Source organism: Serinus canaria, chromosome 19, assembly GCF_022539315.1.
Source record: "Serinus canaria isolate serCan28SL12 chromosome 19, serCan2020, whole genome shotgun sequence".
Lineage (NCBI taxonomy): Eukaryota > Metazoa > Chordata > Aves > Passeriformes > Fringillidae > Serinus > Serinus canaria.
Genome location: NC_066332.1, coordinates 1,756,480 through 1,780,808, shown reverse-complemented (window position 1 = coordinate 1,780,808; position 24,329 = coordinate 1,756,480). Strand labels below are relative to the sequence as shown.

General features: G+C 47.4%; 2 protein-coding genes across 2 annotated transcripts; one reads left to right on the top strand and one right to left on the bottom strand.

Moving 5' to 3' along the window:
* Positions 1-1,222: 1,222 nt before the first annotated feature.
* Positions 1,223-16,219, bottom strand: CA4 (carbonic anhydrase 4). The gene is made up of 8 exons (XM_009094988.4): positions 16,025-16,219; positions 7,821-7,871; positions 7,230-7,400; positions 5,249-5,409; positions 5,018-5,110; positions 4,662-4,728; positions 4,401-4,564; positions 1,223-2,804 (listed from the first exon to the last, which is right to left on the bottom strand). The coding sequence occupies exons 1-8, from the start codon at positions 16,080-16,082 to the stop codon at positions 2,616-2,618; spliced, it is 954 nt and encodes a 317-aa protein (XP_009093236.1). The 5' UTR covers positions 16,083-16,219; the 3' UTR covers positions 1,223-2,615.
* A 6,023-nt stretch (positions 16,220-22,242) lies between these two features.
* LOC103820340 (lysophosphatidic acid receptor 1-like) lies at positions 22,243-23,761 on the top strand. The gene has a single exon (XM_009094989.4). The coding sequence runs from the start codon at positions 22,331-22,333 to the stop codon at positions 23,297-23,299; it is 969 nt and encodes a 322-aa protein (XP_009093237.1). The 5' UTR covers positions 22,243-22,330; the 3' UTR covers positions 23,300-23,761.
* Positions 23,762-24,329: the final 568 nt, after the last annotated feature.

Genomic DNA, 24,329 nt, shown 5'->3' with positions numbered 1-24,329 from the left:
CAGCTTTCAGTCCCAGAGCCATCAGCTCTGGCTCCATGTCACATATGTGAAATGGATCAGTGCAGTTCTGTGCTAACCCCAATGGACATGGGAAAATAATGTTCTTGCTGGATCCTTCCAAATGCTTCTGTTCCTCCCCCCACCCTTTCCTGTATCATGCCTTGGCTATTTGTCCTTCAGGAGTGACTGTCATTTCCTGGTGTCTTCACAATAAAAGAATTTCATGCCAAACGTGGCTGAGACAAAATTCCTGAAAACCAGCACCTCAGGTTACCTGTGGAACAGCAGATTGCTTTTCCATAACCATCCTCACAAAGCAAATCAGATTTCCCACTCAAAGCCTTCCTGGCTTTTCCTGGGAATAGCTTTTGCTGGGGTTTTTGTTTATTCCCTGCATTATCCCTGGTCCTGTCCTTGTCACCTCCTGCCCCAGAGCAGAGCCTGGGTGCCAAGAGGGGCCTCGGGCAGAGCACAGGCTGGTCAATCCCTGTGACAGGAGCAGATGGAGAATTTCCCCTTCCCTTACTGCCACAGCCCTGAGCCACTCAGTAAAAACACTGATCCTTGTCCAGGGAGATTTTATTCACACTGGGGTTGGTGCTGAAGAGCTCTTAGAGGAGACTCACCCTCTTTTCAGCAGAATTTTTTCTTCCTTGTAGTTCTGTTTTAATCTGTTTCATCGAGGCTGTGCCCTGTGATTTATCATTTATTATTAGCAATAAATGACTGCTGCTGAGCCAGATCCTGCAGGGTTTATTCCAATCAGCCCTCAGAGAGCCGCCTATTAAATGAGAATTGAGGAAATAACCTGAAGGAGAGGGATGGTGGCCCTTGCACACCTTGGCCAGTGCAAAAGGCATTTCTCAGGTATCCCAGGGAGTGTTCCCATCACTGCTTTGAAAGCAGGAGCTCCTTGTCCCAGGGGCTGGGTGGGGTTGGGCCCCGGCTCTGCACACCTGGGCAAGGTGCCAGACTCAGGAATCTGCTGAGTGCAGAGAACAGCCTGTGAAACAGAGCCCCCGACTCTGCTGACACTGGAAACATCCCGAGGCACTGCACATCCCTGCCCCTGCCCCAGAACTGCAAACCCAGCCCTAAACCCAACCCTAAATATTGTGCAGAAAACAGGAGGGGGGGGAAAGTCACTTTCCTCTTCTGAAAAGGTTTGTGGATTCCCCTTCAGCAACGACAAAAGAAATAAAAACTCAGAACAATTCAAATGTAGGTTTGTTGTTCACCTTTAATATTTCATTTCTGTTTGCTCCTGCAAGGATTTTCAGTTACATAAAAACTCAGTTAAAGTATTTATCTTTCCTTTAAACTTAAATAGGTTCATTTGCTTTCACATGTGGTTTTTTTTTTAAAGTGTTACTGATTGATTAATATGAAAATAATTTCCCTGCTTTTGGTGAGCTGTGGTTGCTCTCACTGCCAGGATTTTCCTGAAAATATATAAAGTGTCATCTCTGCAAACATTGCCCTTATAGGAAAAAAATACACATCTGCTAATATGAAATCCTATTTTGGTGTGGCCAAAATCTAAAATCCTAAAAGAAGCTGTAACCTGTTATATGGCACTAGCCAAAGAGAAATCTTATGTCCCTCTTCAGAGGGAGAACTAGAATAATACAAGGAAACCCCATTTCCCAACATATTTTCTATAGGTAATTGGGTAAGATCTGAAGGAACTGTTTCAAACCACAATCTTCTTGGAAAAAACTATGAATCTTGAACATGTGTGAATATTGCAGGTATGCTACTATAAAAAATTATATTTATAAAAGAAATATATATATATATATATTTATATGTAAGAAAGAGCCATTTCTTGAGCTGTCCTATTTTATTAGGCAAATAACAACTACAAAGGATGATCAGAGTTTCCTGCTTCAGAAGCAGCCCTCCAAAGAGAGGGAATTTCCACAGATGTGCCCCTGGTCTGTGGGGATGAGCCTCCTGCTGCTCCCCAGCACATCACATTGGCCATGGCATCCCAGAGAGGGATGAATAAATAACAGAGGAACCTGATAGCCCCAGCAGGAGATGGGGTGGAAGGAATCCAGTGTCCTTATCTGAAATTAACTGAGAGATTCGGAAGGAAGGAGGGGGATTTATGTGTTGGGTGAGTGCCCTTCCCTGGAGGGGATGATCCAGGTGCTGCTCTTGAGTGTGAGCATTTGATTTTTGCTCTGTGTTGTACCTTCAGGTAGGAGAGTGTGGGGTTGTAGGAATTACTCCACATTTCACTGCCAGATTTGCCGTGTTGGATGTAAACGTGCTCCAAACCAACCCTTCACAGGCACTTAAGAACAAATTCCTCTCTGAGGTTCTCTGTGCAGCACCTTCCAGTGCTGGCTTAAAATTACAGGATAATCCAGACTAAGCTTTCTCTGAGTCTATTGGCTTTTAAAATTGAATTTTCATTGCTTTATCTCCCAGTTCCTTTGAGTTTTGGTGGTTTGGGTTTCACCAGAGCAGCACAGAAGCCCTTGGTTAATGCCTGGAGGAGGACAAGGCTGTTCTATGTTGGGACACAATTCATGAGAGGCTGAGACATAGAACAGTAAAAATAACAAGAAATTAAGGCCCAGGACGTCGAGCAAGGTGGGAAAGGCTCAGTGGGACAGAGAGCTGAGGGTGCAGGTCAGAGCCAGGGCCAGCAGCAGCAGCTGTGCCCTGGGCAGGGCGATGCTGGCACCCGACCAGAGCACCTCGCGCCCGTTCAGGGGCTGTGCTGGCCGGAAATTCTCCAGCATGGGAGTGGAGTTCTTCCCATCAAAGTGCAGAGCTGCGAACTGGGACAGCTGCAAAACACAACAGCTTGTTAATTCTGCTTTAACAACTCTGGCAGTCGCGTTGCCAACCCAACCCCTGCTGCCTCACTCTGGTTTTGAACCTGACGGTTTAGTGGGTGCCTTGAACCTCACAGGAAAGGCCGTGGCAAGGTCACAGGAGAGGTCACTGAGTGATGGCTCTTTCCAGCCTTGGCAATCACGGGCACTTCCCGTGAGTGGGAGCCAAATGCTCTGTGCAGCCCCAGGACTGGCTCCCCCAGAGCTCCTGACGCACGCAGCCCCAGCCCCAGCCACCACGTCAGGGTGACACGAGGCAGGAGCAGCAGGAATTCTGTCCTTGGTCAGGTTCCTGGCTGCTCTGAGTGACCCTGGGTTATGCTGGGGGCACTGTGACAGCACGCAGGGCATACTGTGAGTGAGGAGCTGAACTGGCTCTGGGCCAGGCTGTGTGATCCCTGCACAACCTGTGTTTCCCAAACACTCATAACTCCATCTCCTCTTCCTGCCTGCAGGTCAAAAATGGGCTGCTTGATGCTGATGGGCCCAAGGTTTGGGTTTGGAATGTCTTTCTGCTACCCTGACAACGGGAGGAAAGCTGTGGAGCGGGGGAGTGAGCGGGTGCAGCAGTGGAAGTGCTGCTGACGAAGCCCTGAGCTTGGGGGGTTTCTTGGCTCTCTCCTCACGCCGTCATTTCCCCTTCCTGCCCCTTTCCTGCCATTTTCTGAGGGATGATTTAACAGGGTCAATCAGCTGGCAGCAGGGAGCACCTTCAGGCTGCTGCCAAGTGAGGGTGTGTGGAGAGCAAGGCACTGAGGTGTCACCCTGCCCAGGTGCCAGGGACAAGGCACTGAGGTGTCACCCTGCCCAGGTGCCAGGGATAAGGCACTGAGGTGTCACCCTGCCCAGGTGCCAGGGACAAGGCACTGAGGTGTCACCCTGCCCAGGTGCCAGGGACAAGGCACTGAGGTGTCACCCTGCCCAGGTGCCAGGGACAAGGCACTGAGGTGTCACCCTGCCCAGGTGCCAGGGACAAGGCACTGAGGTGCCACCCTGCCCAGGTGCCAGGGATAAGGCACTGAGGTGCCACCCTGCCCAGGTGCCAGGGATAAGGCACTGAGGTGTCACCCTGCCCAGGTTCCAGGGACAAGGCACTGAGGTGCCACCCTGCCCAGGTGCCAGGGACAAGGCACTGAGGTGTCACCCTGCCCAGGTGCCAGGGACAAGGCACTGAGGTGCCACCCTGCCCAGGTGCCAGGGACAAGGCACTGAGGTGTCACCCTGCCCAGGTTCCAGGGACAAGGCACTGAGGTGTCACCCTGCCCAGGTTCCAGGGACAAGGCACTGAGGTGCCACCCTGCCCAGGTGCCAGGGATAAGGCACTGAGGTGCCACCCTGCCCAGGTTCCAGGGACAAGGCACTGAGGTGTCACCCTGCCCAGGTGCCAGGGACAAGGCACTGAGGTGCCACCCTGCCCAGGTGCCAGGGACAAGGCACTGAGGTGTCACCCTGCCCAGATGCCAGGGATAAGGCACTGAGGTGTCACCCTGCAGGCAGGCAGCCCAGGGACACGGCACAGAACCTCCAGGCTGTGCCTCTGCCACCCACCTGGAGCAGGCTGAGCTGAACTGGTGTCTCAAAGATGGTCCAGATGACACCCTGGTAGCAGTCAGGCGTGGTGAGGGACCCCTGATAGCGAAAGTACCTCTCAAGGTCTTCCTCAGGTGGGAGGAGAGAGCTCAGTGGCAAAGGATCCACCTGTGCTGATTGCCCTGGAAAAACCATCAGGGGAAAATCCCTTGTAGTGCTTGTGGCTGCAGGTTTTGCCCACATTTATCCTTCCCCCACACAGCTTGTGAAATCCCTTACCTTTGTATTTAATATTCTTTAATTCACTCAATAGAGTTTCATAGTTTTTATTTTCTTCTTTGTCAGCCTGAAAGGGAAATATTTTCATTCCACGTCGTGTGTTTCTCTACAAGTGGTTGCTTTTAATCAGTGGTGAATAAAACAGAAAAGGGCCACAAAAAGAAATAACAGCAAGCAGGATGTAGGAAAGGGGAGAGGAACTAACTCAGTGCTGGCAGAATGCCTGCAGAAGATAGGGAGAGTAAATCTTGGGCTACTGTAATATTGACATAATCATAAACTACTGACATAAACAATCCCTCAGCCAAGCTGCTGGCTGAGATTTGAGAGGGGCAGTTGGAAATTTCCCTGCCTACCTTTACAAAGAAGGCCAACACAGCCAAACCATCTGGAGTTTTCTTGGCTTCTGTCATATCTGAAGCATCTTCTCTTATGTGGACGATATGAAGCTGGAACACAACGGCCAAGGACAATGATTTCCACCCTCAGACCTCCCATGGGGAACTAGCCAAGAGTTTTTCTGAGCAGGATCTCAGAATTCCAGAGGTCTGGAGTGAAACCCATGCTCCACCCACAGTCCCACCTACCTCCATGGGGTATTTCTCTCCATCTATGCTGTGCTCTGAGCCAGGACTCACGATTTGTTGCTCACTCAGGACTCCCCAGTGAAAATGGAATTCTACTGCCTTGTATTTTCTCTCCAGGCCTCCTCCTCCGATTTTAGGGGATGTGTCCAGTGCCACTTTAACTGGGGGAAAAAGCATGAATTGTTTTAAAGGAGAAGAGCAGGTCCTACATTAACAGAGTGTGAGAGCAGAGATGTTCTTGAGATTCAAATTTATCTTCAAGTTCTTGCTTGGCTTTTCAGAACGAGTGTTCCAGAAATTCTGCTCTGCAGAAACTGAACTCTTACAGAATCATGGCTGAGTTTAATTTGAGATTAATTCTAACTATTATGACCTCTGGAGTTAAGATATTCTTGTACCTCTCAGAGGACCCTATATTCCTTCAGTTTTTTTCCTAAAAATAAGAAACCTCTATCAAAGTAAATTTGATCCCAGTTTGCTTGGGTTTTAACCATCATTTTAACCTCCTGTTTTCTGCACTGTAACATTTCCTTTGGGCAGGGTTTAAAGATAATCTGTTTTAATTTAGAATAGTGCTGCAATTTAAGCCTAAATCATACATATTTGAGATATACTTTAAAGTTTTGCTTTTTGCGACCCCCACGTTAAGCACAGCACTTCTCTTTGCATAGGAAAATTCTGGATTGCAGCCCCAGAAATTTCTGTTCTGAATTCCAAATGAGCTTGGAGAGTGCATGAGTCATTTAGTTCCTTTGCTTTTTAATCCGTAAATGGATGAGTCAGATGTCTTTGTGGGCTTTGTTTATTTAGCTTAAGACCTTTGAGACAGCGACCTTTGCTATGTGCCCATCACGGAAAATAATGAGGGTCTAATCTCACCTGCAGCCTCTAATTGCAGCTGTAATTTAAGCAATAACCTCCTCATTTAGCACAGGAATTGGTTGCCCTCAAAAGGAAGAGATTTTAAAAGCCCAGATTAAAGCCCTAATCCTTATGCATGGCTGGGGAAGATGAGGAGCAATCCTTATAAATATTAATTTTGATGTTAAAGGGACTGTAATTGGACATTCTGGAATATCACCCTGAAGTGGGAAAGTCATTAATCCATATATTAATGAAAAGTCAAAACATTCTTTTTTCTTGTGGTCTGCCACCACATGAGAGTTTCTGGCTGTTAAAATCTCCCCAGCTGCCTTCCCACCTTTCCCTTTTAAATCAGGAAATATTTGCCACTTGCTGCTTTCTGCTTTGAGGATCTGGCAGTTAAAACAACCCATCCAAGACTTTAACTCTACCTACATGTAACTAAAAAAAAAAAAAAAAAATAGACTACAGGTTTATTTTTAAAGTCGAGGTAATTGAACATAATTTTTTTGGAGCAGCATCCTCAGTATTGTGAAGGAAGGTGGAGGAAGTGGAACAGTTCTAAATTACTGTTAATTATTCAAGGTTTACTGATTCACTAAGTAGCTGATCAACATCAGATAACTTCTGTGTGCAGAGAAAACAGCTCTGAATCTGAGAAGAATATAGCTCATTATTTGAAGAACTAATAGCACACAGCACTGGGAATGACTTTCCCACACCAGGCTTTTCTCCAGCTGGATTCTTTGTGCGGAGCCAAGAGTTGGAAAGGGCCAGCCCAGGAATGAAGTGGTTTCAGCAGAAAATGAGAAAATTCTGCCCAAACTGTTGTCCTGCCCACCTGCCCCCAGCCCTGGGCTGGGAGGGTTTTGCTTTAGAGCTCCTGTGGCACCTCCAGCTCTGCTCCTGCACAGAAACTCCTGCTGAGATGTTCAAGAACCACGTCCACAACCCCAAACCTTCATCATTCCCACAAACCTCCCAAGGAAATATTGATGCCAAAAGGTTCTGGGAGCGTCACTTCTGAAGCAGAGGGGTGGGATCCCATCTGTGCCTGCCTGGCAGGAGCCAGGGAAAGCCCAGATCCATCCCCAGGAGCAGGCTGGGCAGTACTTGCCTGTGTGCCCGTTGTTTTCCAGGTTCCACTGGGCAGAGCCCCTCACATCGTAGCCTTCAAAGCTCAGGGGCTTGAGGCTCTTCTCATACACCACATTTCGGGTGACAATGTTGACAGGGGACTGCCTTTCCCCTCTGCAATCCTTGTTTATCTGATGCCATTGGGCAGGACCTGCTCAGGGATGAAGAAAATGTTTATTTTTTTTCCCCTGTTGGCAGCAAATCCTGGAGGAAGCCAAACCACCCAACCAAAACGGGGCATTTGAGGCATCACCCCAACTTCTGGGGTGATTCTTACGTTCGTGTATTTGATTTTTACATTTGTGTATTTGATTTTTACAGTTGTATATTTACATTTTTACATTTATTTGTACATTTCTACATTAGCCTTGGGCGACACAAAATGAGCAGTTCACCACAAACACCGAGAGCTTCGAAATGCCCTGTTTGGCATGACAGGGTCACCAACAATGTCACCACGACGCATTAAAGGCTGAGGGCTGTGAATTTCTTGCATTATTTCTCTCAGCAGCCCCTTTGCAAAGCAGAAGAATCACCAGTGTGATTGGAAAAAGAAATTGCTTGGCAGTACCTTCACACTGTGGCAGCTCACACTTCTGGGACCGATAGCACCAGTGGCCCACTAAAAAACAATAAATAAAACAGGTCAGTGAAAATCTGTACAAATTATGCCCCCCAAAAGCAGCAGGGAAATGGATTAATGGATTGGCAGCTCTGCCCTCTCTAGATGTCCTGCTGATCTCTCATAAACCACTTTATAGCCATTAATATCCCCCCAAAACCTGTGCTGGCAGGAATCTTTAGGACATCAGAATTCTGAATGAGTTGCAATCCTAAAGAATTTGATTTTCAAACCTTGGCTTCCACAGCTTCTTGAGGCAAAAGTTCCACATTTAAATATATGCAGTGTTAAAGTAAATTTCCTTTTATCAGCTCTGCACTTGCCAGCCTCTCACAAACTCGTAAATTCACTTATGCAAGAGGATTTATCTCAGCCTCTTCCAGGAATTCCTTTGACGGTTACCTGGGGAATTCTGAGAAATGAAGGATCCCACTTCCTGCAGGACCTGGAGGATCTTTGGTCAGCTGGGTCCATCCCACAGGGATGGATGCAAAATTCTTCAGCAGAACATCTGAATTTGACTTTTTCATTGTCAAAAGAAATACAAAACTCAGAGGGCAAGAGCTGAATTGACTTTATGTGTTTATCTAGTTAGGACAGTAGGATTGTTTTGCTTATCCTAAGTTGCTTCAGTGACTCTTTATTTATTCTAAACTTTAAATTGACTTTGACAGGGGTAGTTCTCTTTGGCTATTTAACTTCAATCCATAACAATCCAAACCCTCTTATAATGATGATTAATACCATACCTTCTGTTTGCTTGTGATCAGTAAATTATAGACATTTTAATAAATGGCTAATCGATTTTAGGGATAGTTGTGGAGGAGCCCTGTCACTTGACTGGTAATTACCTTAATTTGTAATTTATAACACACCTGCTGGAAGGCTTTTAACACCTTTATCTTGATATCAGTGGCATAACAATGCATCCATCTATTAAGGATTTAGAAGTTCTAAGCAGAGAATTGTTGTAGAACCTGAGCAGCTGTGGCACAGAGGGAGACCTCACAGCAACTAATACAACCTTAAAAAAATGACACTTTCGCTTTTTCTTTCACAAAAACGAAATTTCTGCTGAAAGCTACAAACAATGTGGCCTCACTTTGCAATTTAGCAAGACTGGGAAGAAAAGCAAACTTTGCTTTTTTTTCTGTGTGGTAAGAACTGCAGGGATTTCTATGCTGTTACCCAAAAACTGGGTTTGATGAGGTTTTATCCTTTTATCAGATTTTTAACACACACACACACGAAAAAAAAAAACAACCCTTCACTTTTCTGGAAAGATAAAAAAAGCACTGACTGTTGCATTCTTTTATCTTTCCAGGACAGTGGCACTGAGCTCTTCCTCATCCCCACAAGGAAAGTGCAGAAGTTCCAAGCACAGGGTGTCACCGAGCGCCTTCATCGATATTTCAATCAATGAATTAAAATGATTAATTTGAATTTAGTGCAGAGTGTCAGCTGACCTCCACACTGCCTCCACGTGGCTTTTCACACGGATCAGAGACTCCAGGTGTGCTTCTGGCAGCTGCCCTGGGGTCGCTGTGAACTTTTAACAATCCCAGCCTGGCACTGGGAGTCTCTTGGCAATTTGCACACCAAGGAACCTTCAGGTGTGAAAACACCAGCAGGAATAACCTGGAAGGATTTACTGCCAAACCTTTGGGATGGAAGGCAGAGGGGGAAGGTGAGAGCTCCAGGCTGGGCAGTTCCAGGAGGTTTCACAATGGAGTGGGAGCATGGCCTGGACATCAAAGCATTTCTGTGCTGAAAATCCGATTTTCCTGGTGGTCTGAGCACAGCTGGGAGCCAGGGCAGGTTCAAGGCTCTGGAGATTTTAAACCTTTGTGGAACCACCAAATTCAAACAGAGCCACAGGGGAAGGGGAGTTATCCCCAGATTGTGCTGGTCCTGAGCCAGGGTCTGTGTGCCAGGGGGATGGAAATGGGTTCTGGCCCTTCTCAAACACAGAAATCACTGAGTTTTCACCCCTGAACAGTGTCTGGGAAGCTGTGTCAAATAAACTTGTGGGTTTCAATCACCTCTCAGTAAAGTGACTCTTGAGCACACCACAGATCTTCCAGCCTGGGCATCAAAATGATGGGGAGGAAAAGTTGAATAAAATAAAATTTAATTTTGAAAATCCAGCCCTCAGTGGCTACAGCTGCCTCACATCCAGCACTCAGGAGGTTTAATAATTATATCTGATTTTTGCATCTTTCCACCAATTCCCAATGTCTCTGAACAAGGTGAGGATTGTGTTTTCTACCAAGTCCTTACCACACTTGTGGTTGGATAATATCAGTGAAGTAGAACAGCACATAAATCCAGCACTTCATAACAAAAGTGTCCTTGAAGCTGTTAGACCTTCAAGAACGAGCTAATTAAACATAAGAGAATGCCTGAGCAAACAGTGGATTCATGTTTAGTGTGATTTAGGGCTGGTTTTTTTGGTTTTTTGTTTTTTGATTGGCAGCAGTGGAACATTGAGGAACAGGAGCCTTTGTGTGGGTGCTGCTCAGGAGGAACCACAGAGTCCTTGAGGAGGAAAATTTGCATTTGGATGTGATCTGAGTGGGATGTGAGCCTCCCTCCCTATAGGAACCGTGCATCACAGTGGCTCTTTCTTCCCCTGAGCTTTGGGGCTTTCTTTCCAGAGCAAGAAGGGAAGATCCTCCTCACATCCCGCAGCTCTCCCTGGTTCTAGGCAGGATTATGCCCTCAGGCACGTTGTCCAGGCCACTTTTAATTGTCCAGAGGCTCCTGCCACTTCCCTTGGAAGACTCTTCCTCAGTGCATTAGCCCACGCTGTCAGGAAATGTTTCCTATTTAATAGCTTACATTTTCCACTTCCTTATCTGCATCCCATCACTCCTAGAAATATCACTGAACCACCCTAAACAATTCTCTTCCCTCCCTGGTGTTTACAGCATACAAACAGTTCCCTCTTCATCTGGAATTCCTGTCCTGGCTCCATTCATCTTTTGTCCCCTCTGACAAGGCTGCCCTCCACCTTCCCACTGTCCCCTCTTCAAAATCTCCCTCTGAACCCCCTTTTTTATGGAACCCCTCAGATCCCCCCTGCTCTGCTCTTCCAATCAAACCTCCCACACTCCTTTTCCTGTAGCTCATTTTATTGCTGGGAAAACACAGCAGAAAGTGGGGTTTCAGTGTTTTAGTGAGGGCTTTTTTGGTTTGTTTTTATGGTTGAGGTGTTGAAATCACTGCTGTGATATACAGTTATAAAAATATATAGATATAGATAATATCTATATGCACACCTGTATTATCAATTATATATTTCTCCTCCATTTTATTATGGATTTATCCTTGATTTCAGTGGTTCTGGAGCATCCCACAGGTGTCACCTTGACTTTATTTGGTTTAATTTAGAGTAGGGCTGGACAGGGCTGGCTCTTCCTCCACAGAGTTCAGCACAGTTAAATTTAGGGAGTCTCTCCTGGCACCTGAGCAGTCTCACTTATCTCTGCCTGTCCCTCCTGGAATTTACAACTGCTTCCTTCCAAAGCTGCTTCTTGGCACGGGGCTGGCCCAAAAAACAATACAAATTACGTATTGTTTTCATTCTATTGCAAACGTTTTCAATTGTTTTAGCTATCAAGCCTCGTTTGGAACTCGAGGCAAAAAAAAAAAATAAATAAAATATTGCTGCAGTTGAGACCTCCCTCTGCTGCCCAGGGAGGCAGGAGGTGCTGCTGGCCAGGGGCCAGGCTGGAGCAGCCCTGCCAAGGTGCTATTGTGAGATCTGGGAAAAGACCCTTCGGCTCTTTGGACCACGCTCAGATTGTCTGAATTCCATTAAAGTTCCCAAATCTGCTCTGTCCCACTGTGCACTGCTTGCTGCCCTACTTGGAGCAGCTTGGTGTGCTGGAAATGCCATTTAACCTGTGCACTCAGGAGTCACTAAACCACTAAACTGCCTCAATCCCTGCTTCTGATACCCTGCCTGTGATTTATTCAGCTTCTATTTTGCCATTATTATTATTATTATTATTATTGCAGTTTTTATTATTATTTTTGCTGGTTTTATTCACAATATTGAGCCTCTGGGAGTGTCAATGACCTTTTTGCCCAGGACACCAGGAATGTCCTGTGTTGATTTTTAATTCAAATCCTTTCTCTCTTTCACCTGAGTCCTCTGTTTGTCCATTTAGCCTCCTGTCCCCCTTGCAGCCATCCTGCCTGGCCATTCCCTGTTCTCCTGCTGGTCCCAGTGCCCATCCCAGTGCCCCCAGAGCTCTCCCTGCTCTGCTGTCCTCATCCTCAAACCCATCCCCAAAATCTGCTCTCACCTCTGCATCCTTTTCCACCAAAATGGCAAAAGCTGGGTTTGCATGGGGTTTATTTTTAGGTTTGGCTTGTGTTGGGCTCCTCCTATTTTTAGCTGGCTTTGTGAAACTTTCTATTTTTAGTGCAAAAGACAAAACAAAAGCAATTGTTATTTAAGCCTGTCTTTCTAATTAATGGGATTGCTGAGCATATAGGCATGAGAATATTTATACCTCCTGAAGCATTGCACATCCTCAGGAAGCCCCAGTCACCCCTTTGACAGACAAAACCAGCTCCAAAAGTTCACCTCCAGATTTGTGTGGCTCTGCAAGCGTTCCTGGCCATTCACTGCTCTTCACTTTTAACCTTAATTTGATTTTCCCCAGGGACACACACCTTTATGCAGGGATACTGCAGGAGAGGATGGGGAGTTAGCCCTGAAAATCAGCTTTACTCTGCTGGTGAAGCCTTGCAAGGCAGCACCTCTGATGTTTATCATTTGCACACATAAATCACAGGCTGGATGAGGCCTTAGGAACAGACACAAACTGCAGGGAAAATCCAAAGGGACTCAGGGGCTCTGGATGTGCCCTATTAACATCTGCTAAGGACTTCCTCTGTGCTAGAGAGCAGGGGAAGGTTTTCAGCTGACCTGTGACACTCTGCTGCAGATAATGAGCAATCAGAAATGTCCTGTATCAAAGGCAGGGCTGCCACAAAAAATGAGTATCCAGGGCTAAGGTGATTTCCTCCTGTGAGAGGTTTTGCCTTGCTTTCTGTAATAAAAATGCAATTCAGAATTATTTATCTTAAAGCACTTTTAAAATTTAATTCAAACAAATCACTTGGTAGCTGTGCTGGCCTTTTGCAGCCTTTTATGCTGAGCTTTTGATGGCTGATCCTGTGGCTAAAAATATGACTAAAAATCTAATAAGAGGCCACTGGATAGATGCTGGAACACAGCAAAGCATCTCCTGCAACGCCACAGGCAGGGAAAAGAGCCTGCACAGACACAGACTCTGGACTTTGCAGCTTTTCTAGGAGACCTCAAGGTTCCTGCTGGTTTTTTCAAAGTGCCAAAGGTTTTTCTGCTCCCAACACTCCAGAGGAAGAGCCAGGAGGATCCGTGGGGAAATCATGGATAAAACTGAGCAGGATCATCCTCATCCCTGGGGAAGGGGCAGCTTGGATTCTGACCTGATGGAGATTCCAGAGTGACCTAAACCCTTCAGATGGGTCATTCCATAATTCCTGTGGCTCACTGCCTTTCTCTGCGTTCCAGGGCTGACGTTGCATTTACTACCCTTTCTTTAATCAGCTGAAAATGCAACTTTTCACCCCAGAGTGTGTCCAAGTGCGCCAGCATCCCAACTTTCCAGCCCTAAAATGGATTTGGAGCCCAACCATAAATCTGTGTGCAGTCCACACCATTAGAACTGGAAAGGGAAGAAATCACAGCATCTTTCTTATTTTTTCAAGCTGCTGATGGAGCTCTCAGGGGTATTTTGTACCTGAATGGCCCCGAGGAAACCCCAGAGTGAGAATTGATGCCAATGTCCGCATGGTTATGTAAATTTAATGTTTGTGACTGGTAAAAGCATGTGAGCAGAAATAGAGAAAATTGGAGGGATCTAATCTCATCTAAATTAGAGGAATGTCCTATCAGGCATCAATCTTTGGGAGCAGCAGAGCATGGACTGTGGGAGATTTGTCTCCTCATGGCTGAGTCCTGCTCTGTGATAAAGCAAAAGGTTAAAACGTGCTGGGGTTCATTCCATTCCCCCTGAAGAAAATTAATTTTCAGTGACTTTGCTGTAACCTCACCCCAGAGCTGCTGGAGGGATGGATGGATGGATGGATGGATGGATGGATGGATGGATGGATGGATGGATGGATGGATGGATGGATGGATGGATAATGGATGGATGGATGGATGGATGGATGGATGGATGGATGGATGGATGGATGGATGGATGGATGTCCCTCACTCTCACAAGGTTTAGAGCATTCCTGCTGGAAATTGCAGGCACTTTGTCCCTCTTTTCCCCCAAAACAGCAGCAGAGGGTCCCTGAGCTCTCAAAGGAACCAGACAAGAAACCTGAGGGGGATCAGCTGTAAATGGGACACACTGAGACCTGGATGAGGCAGAGGATGAGGGGCTGGGGGATGAAGGTTTCATCCCTGGGCAGGTGCCTGCACCAGTGTGCCTCAGTTTCCCTGTCCTACAGCAGGGATAATGCCCCTTCCTTCCTTCCTTCCTCAGAAAGCCCTCTGAGGACTGCTGACAGTGATCTGGAACCACAAGTGCTCTGCTGCTCAGACAAGGCTGGCAGCAACTGCAGATTAGCAATCAGTCATCTGACTGCTTCAGTGTGCTGAGTTATCAGCTGCCCAGGTGGAGCTGGGCTCAATGAGCTGATCACAGCCAGGCTGGGTCTGACAAGTGGCAAGACAGGAAGGAAAGTTTTGTTCGTTAAAAAAAATATAGATAACAGGAAGGAATACAACAAGGAGGAATTTCAGCTGGTTCTCAAAAGTGGAGTTTCTTGACTAAATTGTATCCTGTGGAGCTGCTGCCTGAGGAAAGTTTGGAGAAGAAGGAGCAGAGAGGGAGTTTCTGGTGTATTATTGACTGTGTAATTTGGTCCACACTCAAGGGAAAACATGCAAATAACCAGGGGGACCAAAAAACACCTACAAATTATCATTAAGATATTCCCTGTGTTGCTTCCTTCTGATAGAGAGGTAAAGCCTAATTATTGACACCAATCTAATCAAGTCACAGGGGTTTTCTGGACTGTGTTTGGTTGGCTCAATAAAGCCCCTAATGGGGCAGTAAATGGAGCAGAGTGTTGATAGGCAGAATCAATCAGAAGCAAACACGAGGGGCAGACTTTGGAAAAGCTTTTTGTGTCTGTCTGTGTTTACCTGCCCCAGGTGTGGCAGCCCCGGCAGCAGGGGCTGAGCAGAGGGAAGGGCTTGGAATGCCAGCGGAGAAGCAGGCAAAGCCAGGTGCTGAGGGACAGGGAAATACAGGCAGGGAAAGCCTTCAGGAGTTTTTGAGCAGCTCTGAACCTTGATCTGCTTTAGCACCATCTCCCCTCGGCAGGTCTCAGGGCAGCACTTCCCCCGACAGTCCCTTCTCTCCTGCCTGCACTCTGCTCTATTTCAGTGCAAACAATGGATCCTCCGGCACTTTTAAGAGCTGCTGTGTTTCATTTTGAGGAGGCTCCGTGCTGGTATTTGCATAGGAAAAGGGATTTATTCAGTGTTGCTGATTGAACAGAAGCAGGGGGGGAAATACCTGGTGCATTTTTCAATACTAATTATAGATCACTATTTAATTGAGCCATCCTAAGTGCACAGTGTACTTATAGTGCCCAGGGAGCAAAAATAGATGGGGCTGATGCAGCAAAGACATATTGTTCTTTCTCCCTCAGCAGAATTTCATCTTGGATCATACACAGCAAAGCAAAGGGAGTAGAAATTTCAAACAAGCGATTTCTGTCGAGTTTAAAGGGGTTTTAAAGATAAAGAAATTAGGGTTTGGTATTTTAAATGCACGTGCATAATAAAATACAGAGATCAAGTCAAAGCTCATTGATTTTTCTTGGAGGAGGAAGGCAGATAGAATCTCTAAAGGTGAAAAGAAACCCCCAAAGCACTAATTCATTCATGAGAAAAGCCTGTCCTTGATATTTTAACACATGTCATAAAAGGCAGAGAAATAAATAAATCAATCATCCTTCATTTCCCAGAGAGAAGAATCAGGGAGCCTGCACTGCATGTCCTGCTAGTCAGAAACAAATCAGAAATAAGAGTAACCTTAAGGTGGGGTTAGAAAGAGCAGGGAAGGACTTACCTACTGCCTCTGTCTTGAGAATGTGCAGGCAGAGCACAGCAAGGAGCAGCAATTCCATTCTCTAGTTTAAATAGGCTCAGTGTTGAAACCAGAATTGATTGGACTCCTCAGGATGTGATCATATTTCTGCTCTCAGTTTTATACTGGAGTAAGTAGTCCAGGACAGACCTGAAAGCCATAGCAGGAAGGTGAACTCCTCCCCTTTGTAATTTCTCCAGATTTGCCCTGCTCCTGATTTGCCTGAATTTATTCATTCTCCAAAGTGGATGGCAAAGGAGTGAGGTTTTCTGGCACTGAGCGAGGAGCCTCCAGTGAATAACTGAGGTTTTGCAACCTGCACAGGTTCAGCAGCCCGAGCAAAATGCTGCATTTTTATTTACTGGCAGTTTTTCTCCTGGCAGCCTCATGACATTCAATTAATACATGTCCTAATGTTTCCTTTAAAAAAAACCCAGGGAGACAAATAAAACCCCAGCTCCCCCTCACTTCTACCCCACAGCTCTCCAAACAGGATTGGAGTTGATTTGTGGGACTGGAAAATGGGAATTCCATGTGCAGCAACAGGAAATGTTAATTAGGTGACATCCAACACCTTACGTAGGTAATTAAGCAACAATACATTTTTTTAATAATCCTTTTTCTCAACTTTCTGCTTCTGCTACTGTAGAATGATAAACACACAGATTTTTTTTTGTTTTGGTCCCCTTTGTTTTCCCATCAAATTTTTTTTAAATTTAATTAAACATGATTCAGTGGCAACTCAGACTTTACATTCAACAAAGAAAAGTGACACAGCTTTATTGCAGACACAGCATCACCTTTGGGACTTCTGGGGCTGGGCTGAGGAATACAAATGAAGCAAACTCCCTCCCCAAATGTGCCTGGGGGTGCAGAGCTGGGCTGGGAGGAAGAGCAGGATGCCCGTGAGGGATGGGCAGAGTGAAGTGATGCTCTCCCAGCCGAGCTGAGCTTGCAGAGTCATCCAGCAGAGGCTGCATTCCACAAAAAGGAGCTGAGAAATCTCTCCCTGCCCTGCTGCTCCCCCAGAGGGGTCTCAGGGGCTGCAGGCACACCCAGAGCAGCTCCTTTATTGATAAAACCGCTGGAAATAACATTCCCACAGTGCAGATCTGCCGGGGAGGGCTTCCCCACCCCGCACATGGTGATGAGGTAAATAATTCCTGCAGGGGAGAACAATGAGGGCTTGGTGGCCTTTGGTCCGTGCCAGGTCCCTGCGGGGCCAGGGGGATGCTGAGCACGCAGAGCAGCTCTGCAGCTCCAAGGGCATCCCAGAGACAATTCCCCCCTGGCTGCTCCTCACCGGGGAGCTGAACCAACACCTCGGGAGGGTTTTCCTGCTCTCTTTCCTTGAAGTCCTCTGTTTGGGACTGAAAAGCTGAGGGTTAGAAATTCTGGTCTTGAAAATCAGGATCCTTGATTTATTTATTTATTGGGTTTTTCTTTTTATTTTTTTTTCTTTTTTGTTTGTTTGTTTTGTTCTTTTAGGGTTTTTTTCCTCTTTGTTTTGTTTCTGAGCCTTCCAGCCTGTCGTTATCAAAGTGGTGATAAACTGCACTGCAGTCACGTTAATTAAACCTTCATTTGAGCTCCAAAGTGAAGGCACACTCAGGCAAAGGCATTCCCTTTCCTCCTAAAGCCTGTCAGCTAAATAAGCAGGGCTGGCATCATTTGATCTCCTCATTTTTATATTTTCTTTCCTCAGGAAACTCCCCTGAGAGGTGCTGGGATATCAGTTCTTGATGGCATTGCTGCACTTCAGGGTAGTTCTGATTCCTTTTCAAAACCAAACCTGGATGCCAGGATGCCATCGGGAACTGGGAGCATTTTACACAAGGAGTTTTGGATACTGAGCCTGAAGATGTGAGAGCATCTTGGTCAGAGGAGATGACACAAAGTTAAGCAGCTCTCTGAATTCCAGGCTGGTTTTTCCTGGCAGATAGAGGGGAGGGAAGGGAAGGACAGCTGGGAATATCAAATCCAGTAAAAACTGCACTTATTTTGTGGCCTGGGGGGAGAGGGGGAGACTGGCTGGAGGCCAAACCCTGGTCAGAGATGAGCTGACCCAGCAGGGATTGCCCTGCAGGGGACAGGGAAGCACTTCCAAGGGATTTCAAACCCAGATGGGTTCCAGGATTAGCAGTGGGTGACTGGGAATCCCACCCTGCAGGGTGAGAAAACACAGAGTGCTCTTCATCTGGCTGTGTGCTGTCCTTTTATTCCCGAGAGTTCCCACGCCCCTGAAGAGGAAATCTGGAATTTCAGAGCTCTGGGTGAAGCAGGAACATCACAGCTTCATCTTCCCTGTGCAGATGTGGGCCTGCTCTGACTGTCCTGGGAATGCTGTCCCAGCACAAGCTGGGACTGTGGCAGCAGGGATGGGATGGGATGGGATGGGATGGGATGGGATGGGATGGGATGGGATGGGATGGGATGGGATGGGATGGGATGGGATGGGATGGGATGGGATGGGATGGGATGGGATGGGATGGTGTTCTGCCTCCCTCACACCCAGCTGGTCCTGGAGAGGCTTTGCTTGCCACACACCTGGTTCCAGGTGTTTGTCTCCCATCACTCCAAACCTGGGAGGCAAAAATTCCTCCAAGAGAGAGGTTGGAGGGGGGAGGAGCAGAGCTCTGTGTTTTCAAAACTGCTCCAAAAAATCTTGGACAGAGATCACACACCCCGTTTGTGTCTCCCTCTCCAGAAAGGAAGGCTTTAATCTGCATTCATTGAAACATAAATTGGATAAATAGGCTCCTTGTTTGTATCACTCCCTTTCCTGATTGTTTCTTCCTTGCAGGCCTCGTGATGCCCATGGAGAGCAGGGCAGAGGGACAGTGAGATCCCACAGCTCTGCTGAGGGCCATGGCACTGAAACTGGGATTCATGGAATGGTCCTGCCGAGCTGCTCAGGCCTCTTGGCAATTTTTGGCCCAGGTTTGGTGTCTGCAGCGTGGTGACAGTGCAGAGCTGAGAGCAGGGACAATGGGGAGAAAGCAGAACCATCCCAATCCACAGGATTTGGTGTGAGGAATGGAGACTGGGACAGGGCAGAAAGGAGGGCCCTGGAACCCCTCATCCTTTTTGGATTGTCCTGTGTGCACATGGCCTGTGCCTTGTGCTGCATCTCTTCTCCCCCCTGGGCTGTGGCACTCCTGTTTCATCACAAGGATGCAGTTTTTCCCTCTTCTCCCCCCTGGGCTGTGGCACTCCTGTTTCATCACAAGGATGCAGTTTTTCCCTCTTCTCCTCCCTGGGCTGTGGCACTCCTGTTTCATCACAAGGATGCAGTTTTTCCCTCTTCTCCTCCCTGGGCTGTGGCACTCCTGTTTCATCACAAGGATGCAGTTTTTCCCTCTTCTCCTCCCTGGGCTGTGGCACTCCTGTTTCATCACAAGGATGCAGTTTTTCCCTCTTCTCCTCCCTAGGCTGTGGCATTCCTGTTTCATCACAAGGATGCAGTTTTTCCCTGTTTTCCCCCCTGGGCTGTGGCACTCCTGTTTCATCACAAGGATGCAGTTTTTCCCTCTTCTCCTCCCTGGGCTGTGGCACTCCTGTTTCATCACAAGGATGCAGTTTTTCCCTGGAGTTCCAGCACAGTTCCAGTTCCAGCTCAGAGGACATGGGCTGCAGTGCCCAGGGTGAGGGTGGGAGCTGTCCAAGGGCTCCTGGGCAGGGCTGGGCTCAGCTCCTGGATGAATTCCCTGTTTTGGGATCAATTTTGGTGTGTCCGAGCTGGGTTCTTTCCTTGGGAGCCCCTGTGGGTCCCACTGGAGGCTGAGAGCTGCAGCTGGGGGCAATTCTGAGGCTGGGAGCTCAGCTGGGTGAATTTGGATTCTCCACACTTGAACCATCACTAAAAATCCAGCCTGAAGCCTCTCCAGCGTGGTCAGTGGTTATTGTCTTCCCCACAGGCACCATCAACAGATAATTCCACAAAATGAGGCCGTTTCTTACACATACATCAAAATAAATTGGGCATTCAGATAGAGACGTGTCAATACAATCACAGAACTCAAAGAAAAGCAATGCCAGAACTAAACAAAAAGTGTTAGAGAAGGTGAGATCTGGGTAAATGTAAATCTAGGGCTGCCCACAGCAAGGTGCAGTCAGTGTTTGAGGTGTCAGCCCGAGATCCTGGAGATTAGATTGAGTTCCCTGGAATCCTGTGTCACCTTTAACAAATAATGGGATTGTTCTTTCTCCATTTACAGGCTGCAGATAACAGTTCCTCACCAGGGTATGGTGAGGTAAGCACAGGGAATGCTGCACAGTTCCTGGAATACCGGAGTAGAAAAACGCCCTTGGATTGAGGTTTTTCCATGAAGAGGTTGGGATTCAAATTTAAAGTGTTTTCCACCTGGTTTTGGGAGCCCCAGCTGCATCACAGAGGGCTGGAATGTACAAACCTGGGGGTTTCTGTCTGTTAAAGCCCACTAAAAAAGCAGCTTCCACACTATTGTCTCCCTTAATCCAGCAACATGATGGTAATTTGTATGCAATTCTATTAGAGAAATCAGATTACAAATCTTTTGTGGAGAGCTATTTATACCACTTGATATGACTTTAATTACATTCTGATCTCACAACATTTAGCACTTTGTGCTCGAGCACCAAATTTTCAAATTAGAGCAACTTCAAGCAGCATTTTCAGGAATACCCAGAGCCCTCTGGAGCCCAAATTCACAGAGAAGTTATTTTTAGCCACAGGGATATTTTCCAAACCGTTTTGCTCTGTGGATGTTGTGCTCATCACAGGTGTCCTGTGCCCACCTGGGCTGTGCTGCCACTTCTGCTGGGAGGGAAAGGATTTGCTGGGCTGGCTCAGGGGTGGCAGAAATAGTGGGGCCCTTGTTCAGCAGCAACCTCACACCCGAGGTGTGGCTGCCAGGGCTGGGATTACAAAGGGAGTTTTATCTGGGACACTGGGAGAGGAATATTTTATAGGGTGTTAATGCAGCCCCAGGCTTGACTGGTCAATTCTCAGCCCTTATTTCTATGTTATCATGGCCTTGTGGCCATCTGAAATGCTTCTCGCTTACCTAGGCTTGTATAAAGTATAATAATCACGCTTAAAAATGTATTAATTAATTATAAAATATTCTGGGTACACAAAAATTGTGGATGCTGGGTGCACATTAAACTGAATATACTTTCATATACTTCAATAGAAAAAAAAAAAAAGCCCTAGAAATGCCCGTTTTAAACTCAAAATTTTATCTTTGGCAGAGCTATCAGAGTTCACAGATTCCCACCTCTGGGGCTGGAATTGCTGCTGTAATGATCAGTGCTGATTGTGGGAGCCCATAAATTCAGCTGAGCTGCTTGGGAAGGTCATGGTAGAAAATTGTGACCAACAAAGGTGAATCCTTTGTTAAGGTAACAATAAAACACAAATCGAATCAGAGTAAATAACGTGGATAAATGGATAATTTACCTGGATAATTGTCCTGCTCACCTGGACTGCTCAGCTGGTCAAAGGCTCCCTGCTGCCTCTGCACCCTGTATTTTATTCCAGCAGTGCCCTCTGCTGAGAGCATGGAATGTGTGTCCCCAGAGCTTTTTTCTCCTCCCAACTCTCAGGTATTTTCGGTCTAAGTTCTCAAAAATCATTTGCATTTAAAAAGACAGAGAAAGAGAAGCTACACTGGTGTTGGTACTGGTTTATTAATGCCCAAGCCACATGAAACAAACACAAAATATCCTGTAGCAAAGGCATGGTAGTGGTGTTGGCTGGGTTTTAGCTGTGTTATCATGGAAGGATTAAGTGGGAGAAGGCATTTTCTGGGCTGTTGGGGTCCAGGCTGGAGACACAGAGCTGATGTTTTATTTCAGCTCCCTCAGCCCTCCAAACCCACAAAACTCTGCTCCCCCTTTCCTGGCTCTCTAATCCTTTATGATCGAATTGATTTGTGAGTTACAGCCGGATTCACTTCACTCCATTTGAGAACATCCCTGAAGAATTTTAAACTGCAGGCGTCACCACCCAATCTCCCCAGCCCTGGGCAGGTTTCGCTCTTGTCAAAGGTTGCTTCCAGCAACTCATCCGTGTGGGAAATGTGCTCTGCAGTTTGGGCTATCCTAGCAACTCCCAGGGATCGGCACAGCCCCCAGCTGGCAACCCAAATATTTAAAAACACTCCTGGTTAAAGTTTAACCCCTGTGAGGATGATGATGTGGCAGCAGGAGCTGCGTGTCAGGAGAGGATCCGCGCCTGGCCATCGAGGTGGGAGCTCCTGTGGAGAATGGGATGAGCAGAGCAGGCCCAAAGGAGCATTTCCCACCATGAATGGGTTCCTAAACTGCTCTGCCAACCACACCAAGATCTGGAGTCACTACTTGGTGCTGGCCCTGGGCATTCCCCAGCTGACCATCAACGTCGTCTCCATCATCTTCAACTGCACCGTCATCTTCACCCGCCTGGCCACCAGGGACCTGCACAAGCCCATCTCCATCCTCTTCTGCAACCTGGCTGTCTCCGACCTCTTCACCAGCTTCTCTGGCTTCTGGATTTCCATGCTGTTCATCACCAACCCCGACATCACCATCTTTGGCTCCCAGGACATGCTGGCTCCCTACTCCCTGTACACCACCTCCATTCTGTCCACCATCTACAACCTGGTGAGCATCGGCATCGAGCGCTACCTGGCCGTGGCCGAGAGCATGAGGACGAGGTTCAGGGTGGCCAGGAACCACTCTATCGCTGTGGTCTTCATCAACTGGGTCCTGGCCTTCTTCCTGGGCTGCCTGCCCCTGATGGGCTGGAACTGCCTGCACGTGGAGAGCAACGTCTCGGTGCTCTACAGCCCCTTCTGCGTCGACTACCTCGTCTTCATCGCCATGCCCAACGTGGCCACCGCCTTCCTCGTGCCCCTCTTCACCTACCTGAGGATCATCATCATCCTGAGGAAGAGGAAGCTGAGGATGCAGGCGTGCGGCCAAGCCACGGGCACCTACAAGTCGGCGGAGACGCAGGTGGCCAGGACCAGCATCTCCATCTGGCTGCTGGCCCTGGTGTCCTACGCGCCCTTCCTGGCCGGCGTCATCTTCGACGCGGCCAACCAGCGCTGCCACGGCGAGCTGTACCCGGGGGTGTACATCTTCAGGAACTGCACGGCCATGCTGATCACCATCACCTGCCTGGGCAACCCCCTGCTCTACACGCTGAGGCTCAGGGCGCTGGGCGCCCGGCTGAAGGCGCTGCGCGGCCTCTGGGCCTCGCGCGTGAGGGCCTGCGCCATCGGCCACGTCTGAGCAAACCCACCCACCCTCAGCTGCCCCGGGGGGATGTACTGTGACAGATGAGCAATGCCGTGGGTGACTCTCACAATGAACTGACAAATATTGTGTGTATATCTTGAGAAAAGTTGTTTAGAGGTGAGGTACCCCCTCACGCGGCTGTCAGGGGACAGCTGGGAGGGCCGGCTCGTCGCTGTGGTGGCACCGAGCTCCAGGCAGGATCTGAGGAAGAGATTTCCACCACTGGACGGTGAAGAAGAACTTTGGGAAGGGATAAAGAACTTTGGGAAGGGTTAAATAACTTTGGGAGGGGTTAAAGGGTTAAAAAGGGAAAAACCTCCATTGTGAGGGGGCTAAGCACATGGCGGGAAAAATCTCTTGCTCCCAAAACCATCTTCTGCTCCCGGCACCGTAACTTTTTTCTTTCTTCAGTCTCCCGTTGTATTTTTGATAAGGTTTAATAAACCCTCCTAGGCTGTGGAACGTGAGTAGCCATTTCTCACATTCTGATGTTTGTGTCCCCAGCAGTGTGTCCTGTTCGTGCTGGATATTCAGGGCTGGCTCTGAGGGCAGGGAGGGGAGAAGCAGCAGCAGGAGTTTGATATCAGGGACTGCACTCACTGCTCGAAAAACAACTGTGAAAAACGCCAGGCACTTGTTCTTAAAATTTCAAAAGTTTAATAGCAATAAAATGGTTGTAAAAATAGCAATATAATTAGAGGAATAATAGCTTGGACATTTTGATTTAGGACAATGTGAGACAATAGAAACAAAGAGTTACAGACAGTCTGGGTACCTTGTTATGGGTAAAATAAGCCCGAAAAAGGACCCACGTTAACAGAGGATTAACCCTTAAAAGCAACAGCCTGTTGCATATTCATACACCTCATATTTATACATCTCATGATGCATAAATTCCATTCCAACACAGGATTCTGTCTGGGCAGTGTCAGCTTCTTCCCCTGAATCCTGGCGGCTCTTCAAGCCTGAGCAAGGCAGGAAGAAGTTCATTTCTCCTGATCATGGAGCAATAAATTCTCTTTCT

Excerpts from the sequence above, each read along its gene's own strand:
- CA4 (XM_009094988.4), bottom strand. The coding sequence starts at position 16,082 with ATGGAATTGCTGCTCCTTGCTGTGCTCTGCCTGCACATTCTCAAGACA. Across the intron at positions 7,872-16,024 it reads TCTCAAGACAGAGGCAGTAG|TGGGCCACTGGTGCTATCGG; the intron begins GTAAGTCCTTCC and ends ATTGTTTTTTAG. Across the intron at positions 2,805-4,400 it reads TTCAGCTCAGCCTGCTCCAG|CTGTCCCAGTTCGCAGCTCT; the intron begins GTGGGTGGCAGA and ends TGTGTTTTGCAG.
- LOC103820340 (XM_009094989.4), top strand. The coding sequence starts at position 22,331 with ATGAATGGGTTCCTAAACTGCTCTGCCAACCACACCAAGATCTGGAGT.